Source organism: Pyrus communis, chromosome 5, assembly GCF_963583255.1.
Source record: "Pyrus communis chromosome 5, drPyrComm1.1, whole genome shotgun sequence".
NCBI classification, from domain to species: domain Eukaryota; kingdom Viridiplantae; phylum Streptophyta; class Magnoliopsida; order Rosales; family Rosaceae; genus Pyrus; species Pyrus communis.
The window spans coordinates 9,644,544-9,651,439 of NC_084807.1; the positions used below are offsets into that span (position 1 = coordinate 9,644,544).

Genomic DNA, 6,896 nt, shown 5'->3' on the forward strand with positions numbered 1-6,896 from the left:
GAAGTTATTTTCACACTTGAATGACTCGTTGCTACAAAATTTGATAGATTATGCCTGAACCACTTGGAAGGATGGTAGAATTTGTTCGCCAGAGTGAGTTTTAAAGAGGGGAGAAAAGTCATTTGGTTCTGTAATGTCTAGAATGGCTCATGGGTTGTCCACATGACAATTATTATTATTTTTTTTGTTTTGTGAGGGGTGGGGGGTTAACTAAATTCAGCGGATTAATTGACAAAAATAAAAGTGCTGAATGAAAAATAGTGAACTTACAAGTTCACACAATAAATTGGGGGGCGGCCCCGGGGGGGGGGGGGGGAGAATAGCATATCAGAGTTTTAAAATATTAAAATATGGCATTGAGAAGAAAATTAACTATTTATAAAAATTCAGCGGATTAAAGTTTTAAATCCGTCCGGGGGGGGGGAGGAGGATCAAAGTTTTAAAATATTAAAATATGGCGTTGAGAAGAAAATTAACTATTTATAAAATTTCAGTGGATTAATTGACAAAAATAAAAGTGCTGAATGAAAAATAGTGGACTTACAAGTTCACACAATATATCTATCCATACCTCGTATAAGTTTTGCATTGTAGATGACCTAACATGTGACATTATAAGACTAGAATAACTATTTGAGAATTGACCCACGTCCCTTCAATGTACAGAAAATATGTTGACAGTGTTTGCTCTGTCGAACTTGTTTCCCAAATGACCCACGTCCCTTCAATTTGCCCTAAGCTCGATTTGTTTGGTCGGTCGTTTATACCTTTGCCACCAGACTCCAACATTCTTGTAGTTTCAAAACACATGGTCTACCATTGTTCCTAATCTTGGTGACTGCCTTTCAAAACTTGACCTAATTTACCTGCCCAGCATCCAAGCAGGTTTCTGCATGTGGGGTTTGGAGGATTTATTTTGCTTTCAATTCATCCAACTTTGTTGTCCCTTCGCATCCTTTTTGTTAATCAATTAATTAATTAATTAATGTTTTAATCAATAAAATCCTCTCTGATTGGGATGAGGATCCTTTTCGGATCCTCTTTGTGAGGATCTCGGGAATCACTTTATCGTGATTGTTCATTGTACATCGTGCAGTCAGTTTTCGTCAAGTACTGTTTCTGTTTAATTTTAAATAAAAAAAATTCAAAATAATTTATGACTTAGATGACAGATGAACGAACATGATGAAGTAATCTTTAAGATTCTCACGAAGAAGATCCGAATAGGATCTATTCCCCTATGATTGACTCTCGTCAAAACATGTCCCAAAACCACTCCAACATTTGGAATAAATTATTGTGATTTTGCATGCTGTAATAGCTCCATCAGAAAGCAGATTTGACAGGGTTTAGTTTTGATTTGGCTTTTTCCCTAAGCACTTTGGATTGCTTCTGGATTAAGACCCAGATGGACCATTCATTCAAGGACCCAATGGCCTTGTCACCTCACGTGTTGCACCACCAAGTTCCATGTTAAGACATAGAAAATGTGTCTTTGGGTAAGGAAAAAACAAATAATGCCAGTGCAGTTGCAGGATTTAGTTTAGATTTTGATATCTAATTGCAGACTACAGCAACTTACTTGTTACGAGTTCATAACCATCTTTTCTAGTCCTCACATGACATGTCACGTATCACACGAGGGGATATGGGAGAAGAGAGAGACATAGAAAGTAGGATATGAACCCGTGACATGCAAGTTTATCTCGAACTCCCATTTTTAAACAGTTACTCTGTATAGAAGCCAAACTATAATTCATTGGAATGGCACCACAAAATTGGCACCACTAACTTTTGAAATATATAAACAATTTGTCCCAAGAAATTACAGAAGCAAAATTCCCTAGAGAGGTACCATCGTTTATAACTTTCTGTATCACAAATCTCATTCGTATATTTATTTTGAAAGCCAGTAGATAATAAGAAACAAGGTACAAGCTGCAATGACTGCAGACAGAATAAGAGTGTCTCTTGATCGCCGCCTTCGAATCGAACCTGTAAAGAAAAAGAGTGAACAGAAAATGAAAAAAAAGCCACATCAGAAGATGAAAACAAATAGCATGGATTGTTTCGTGAAGTACCAAGTAGGCCGCGGATTATAGGGAACTTGTCACTTAGATTTTTCACTTTCCCTTGAACATCTCCAAACAGAGCCCTTTGAGAGCCCAAGACTGCCCTTGTTGTTTGAGCTTGACTAATCACCTCATCTATCTGCACAAACAGGAACATATATGTTCTATCAAAGAAGATTTTATTTTGTTATATAAAAGTAAACAGAACTTCCCACGACGGACTTTCAGTTGAAGGCGGAATCTGAGCCCAATATTTACCCCACAGGGAAATAGTTAAATCCAAGTGCAATGAACCAATATGACAGATACAAAGTGCTTTATAATTGTCTGTTGTGTGTTGCTTCGATGCAAGGGAAGTATCATGCCAAGCCTCGGGGAGCTTTGTGCATTATTTTCGGAACTTGGTACATTCATCCACCATGTATGATATTCTACCTTTTTAAGGAACCAACCACAGTTGATAACTAGCTAGCAAATCACTGTCCTAACACAATAGGTTGGCTAGGAAAGTTATTTTTTTATATCATTAGAATTTTAATATAAAAAAAATGGTTACTGAACCATGAGACCTTTTTTCCTTATGTTTTCGGGCCTAAACGATATGTTCTAATATGTAACATATCATGCAGATTGCTAAGGAACTACTCTATTAAAAGGCAAGGAGCACATGTGTTTTCCTGTCTGTAAATTTCACTGCAACATTGGTGGTTCTCTAAGACTTTGGTATACAATTGTTGGAACGTGGAAACCAAACATATTCAGTGCTGGAAAAAGGTTAGGGAAACTTCTGTTTTGCTTTATTTCTACGTGGAAAACGCATCCATTTCTAACAGGATGTATAAGAGGGGAAGATATCAACATAAAACAAATCCTAGAGTTGCAAGTCTCAGAACTCAAACTACGAATTCACTGTAGTAATTGCAGGATGGTGGGCCAGCTAAAAAAATAAGGTTTCTGAAAATAAGTTGCACATAAAGGCATTTCACATCCTTCAGTGTTATCCTATTCCTACTCCCGTAAATATTCTTCATCAAATAAGCACGTACTGCTCATAAAACAGCATCAATCTCACAATAGAAAGACACCTGCCGAAGTGAAAGAAAATCTACCACCAATGTCAGAATCACCCGGCTTAGCACATCCTACTTGTAACTCCAATATCATTGCCTTGGGCATTATCTAAAGATAAGAAAATGGGCATATGGAAAGGATCAGAAGCATTTTACAGCCAGATCTTTGATCCAAGGAAAATTTGTTGGACCACTTTCGATCTGTAATATCCTAACCGGTGAATAGTTTGTTATTTGCGTTGCCCCTCATCCATTTCTATATTTACATTTGTTACTTTGAACTTCAACCTGTTTGAAGTGTAAAATCTGTATTCACTAAGACCTAGCATTGCATGCAATCTTTACCAATGTTTGCAAAGGGTTTATGGAATGGAAGAGAGGTACTCTTGTGAAGCTCATATAGACCAGATAAGCCTCAATTAGACCCAAATTAAAGAAAAAAGGAGGGCAGTGTTCCATGGGAAAATACAAAAAGGCAATTATGTTGGTTCATAACCTAACATGTGATTATCAGCAAATAACACTTAAACGTACATGAGATACGCTTCCGTGGATGGCAGCTCTCTCCCGTAGTATTTGCATTCTTGGTGACATACTCCCCGATGCCTGCATGACGAGATGTAAAACAAACCTGATTTAAGAAAGAGGAGCATACAGAATTCAAGACAAAAAAGAAATAAAAGCAAAAGGAAAAACAACATGCAACTATTTTAATTATGTAATTATTTAATAACCAGAGTTTTAATTATAATTACCTTGTACTCACTGATATCATCCCTGACTGAAGTCAGAAGCTCTGCATGTTCCCTCAATGAATTTATGTTCCCCTTGATTCTTCTAAACTCCTAAAGAGACAAGCACCATTTTCACAATGGAAAAGATTTCAGTGATCATTTTGTTTACTCAGATACTAAAATGCTAATTACAGCAGTAAAGAGATCAATGTAAAACAACAAAAAAGCTAAAACAAAATAAATAAGATAATTGCTACCCTGATATAAATTCAAATGGTTGGAGAAGGAGGAGGGAGATCGTATGCATTCTAAGTGACCACGAGATGATTCACACATGTTCCAGCCAAAGGGATCCAATTAAATGATGAGAATATCCAATTCAAATGTCTTTAAAATGCCAGATTATTAAATCTGCATCAAAATTTAAAACTGACAATATACAAAACCTAATTTAGCTTAAGATTCAACCAGAGCCCAATCTTCAAGAACAAGATTTCAAAAACATTATCTTCGAGCCAGAACTCCATGAATATGGCAGTCATTATATGGCTTGTAGCTCTAACATTACTTCCGTCCCTCACCCCAAAAAAGGGAGGATATGTATTCACATAAAGTTGCAAATGGGGCTACCTCAACTCACAAAGCACTGATAGAGTCAAAAAGCAAGATTTACTTTAGATGTCTGTAATGAGGACCTGGAGAATCTTAGGACTAGAATTCACACCTTGGATAATATTAAGGATGAACCTAAGATACCTGTGGCTGTGCCAAAACATAAACTGAGAAAGGATGCTTCAAGAGGCACCTTGCTCCATTCAAAATGATTACGAGAGTTACAAAATCCAGGTCCAGTCAGATTCAGGATTGAAATTCCAAAACAATAAAGCATATTACTGCACAGCGGTACACACGTTATATTACTATTATTTTTTATAATCAAATATGAAACTCGAGTAAGGTTTGTGACCATAGATGAAATTTCACACTAGTCTTTTCATGTAGTTATATTATATATGTGTAACAATTACAAAACGAGCTTTGCATATCCGAGCCACAGCAATGCAAAGATTACTAATCTCCATGTATTAACATGCATCAAATAAGGAGAGAACTATTTGAAACTAGCCATAAGTTGCATCAGAGGAAAAAAAGGCAAAACGAGATGCTAGAAATTTGAAAACCAAAAGTAGAAGGTACAAGAAAGGTGAACCTGGGTAAACTCATGAAGTATGTCTCTATGCCTTGCTAGCTTCTGAGTTACAGAAGTAGCTGGTGTAGCAGATGCAGCACATCGACTCATTGAATCATTGATATCCAAAAGTTTCTCAAGCAAAGACTCGATCTCCATTTCCATGGACTTCCATGACCTGCTCGAACTAACAGGTGGTGACCCAGAATCTACATAACCTGATTTCAATATTTATATTGTTATAAAGGCGGTCAGTTCATTGATAATATGTATGATGTCAATAATAAATATTCAAAAGTAGGGTCACAATGTTTAGCAGAAGCTAAGGGTACGTTTGTTGCACTGGACTATCTTGGACTAGACTAGCTTCAAGGATTAAGCTGGACTGTCTTGGCTTGGACTTAGTAGGATAATAATAGTGAAGCGTTTGGTGCACTGTCAGACTAAGTCACGGATAAAGAACCACCATTACATTTATAATCTCCTGTTGAATCAAGAACCACCATTACATTTATAATCTCAACCACATAGATCTTCAGCTTCAGTACGGGCAAATCTGATGTCCTCGCATGAGGGAAAATCCAATTTCGCCAAAAGGCGCTGCTGAATCGAACAAACCCATCATACTAGGTTTTTATAATCAGCACAAGAGAAAATAAAATCATACATTATCCTTCCCTTTCCTCCAAAGTTTAGCAACTGGGCGGCCACCGCCATTTTTCCCAACTAGAACAATAACCAAAGCTTCCTTTCACTAAACTACCACAACCCGTCATTCCAAATCCATCCATAACTAAAACGCAATGCACAAATCACGTAATTAACAAAACCCAACCCACATAATTCAGCAGTTAACAACTTTCATAAAAAAAAAACTAATCGCATTAGGATCAAAGTTGGAAGAAATGAACCTCCTTGTGTGAACCTAGCACCAAGCTTAGCGTAAGAAGAGAGCTTCACATCAAGATCTCCCTCAATCTTCCTGGCCTCTCTCCTCAGCTCCTCCCAACCCGATTCCTGCAACTCCAGATTCGAATCCGTCATCTTGATCTCCAAATTGCGGATCCGGATTCGGCAACCCTTTTGGCCAATTCGTGTTCCGTGACTGCGTCGTGATCCAACCGTGGCTCTCTACTGATTCAGTTATTTACAGTTGAAAAACATTTTCAAGTTATTCAGTGTCTGCTTGGTGCCGAGAGAGATGAGGGCCGGGATGTAGAAATCGGTTGAATCCGGGTCGTCTATGTCGTAGGGTGCTCATATCCTATGGATTGACAACACGTGGAATGGTAAAGGGGTTGTTTGTGGGACCTGGCTGATGGGCTGGAAGTTGGGCTGGAGAAGTAGATTTAAGGAGATCTTTGGGTTTGTAGAAACAAAACTTAGCCCAATTCAAAGGTGTGACGTGTGGGTCTGTCGACTAGCATCAGGTGTGGGTGATTGTTAATCGTTTTGCAGATCTTCAACACCTCAAGGACGAGCATGGGTCCAAAATGGCGGCCTTGCGTGCTCGTCACAAAAAGGCGTCCGAAGAGGAATAGTGGAGGGGTATAACTTTGGGTATATCTCGGCCTACGCATGGCAAAATCACCTGGGAAGCTGATTTCCCCGCTCCTGAAGACTTATTCAACAAAATTTCCGACTTGGAGGCGGAACAAAAAGAAGAGTCCAGCTCCAACGGTGATCCACCAACTGCTACTCCTGCCAAGGGGAAGGCTACGGCAAAGGAATGATGACGACGTTTTGCATTTATTTTATTGTTCACTAGGCTGGGGGCGTGTCCTTCCATATCTTGAACACCTTTGCTCTCATGAGATTTGGGCTCTTCTCA

The 6,896-nt window shown here is 38.4% G+C and overlaps 1 protein-coding gene across 1 annotated transcript; it reads right to left on the reverse strand.

The window, feature by feature from the left end:
• Positions 1 to 1,755: 1,755 nt before the first annotated feature.
• LOC137734759 (Golgi SNAP receptor complex member 1-2) lies at positions 1,756 to 6,244 on the reverse strand. The gene is made up of 6 exons (XM_068474041.1): positions 5,977 to 6,244; positions 5,087 to 5,283; positions 3,898 to 3,987; positions 3,677 to 3,748; positions 2,082 to 2,211; positions 1,756 to 1,995 (listed from the first exon to the last, which is right to left on the reverse strand). The coding sequence occupies exons 1-6, from the start codon at positions 6,107 to 6,109 to the stop codon at positions 1,898 to 1,900; spliced, it is 720 nt and encodes a 239-aa protein (XP_068330142.1). The 5' UTR covers positions 6,110 to 6,244; the 3' UTR covers positions 1,756 to 1,897.
• Positions 6,245 to 6,896: the final 652 nt, after the last annotated feature.

Bases quoted from the DNA above. Each gene is read 5' to 3' on its own strand.
- LOC137734759 (XM_068474041.1), bottom strand. From the start codon at position 6,109: ATGACGGATTCGAATCTGGAGTTGCAGGAATCGGGTTGGGAGGAGCTG. The intron at 5,284-5,976 runs GTTCATTTCTTC...TATTGAAATCAG, and splicing joins TGCTAGGTTCACACAAGGAG to GTTATGTAGATTCTGGGTCA. The intron at 2,212-3,676 runs GTACGTTTAAGT...CTGTTTGTGCAG, and splicing joins TCCACGGAAGCGTATCTCAT to ATAGATGAGGTGATTAGTCA.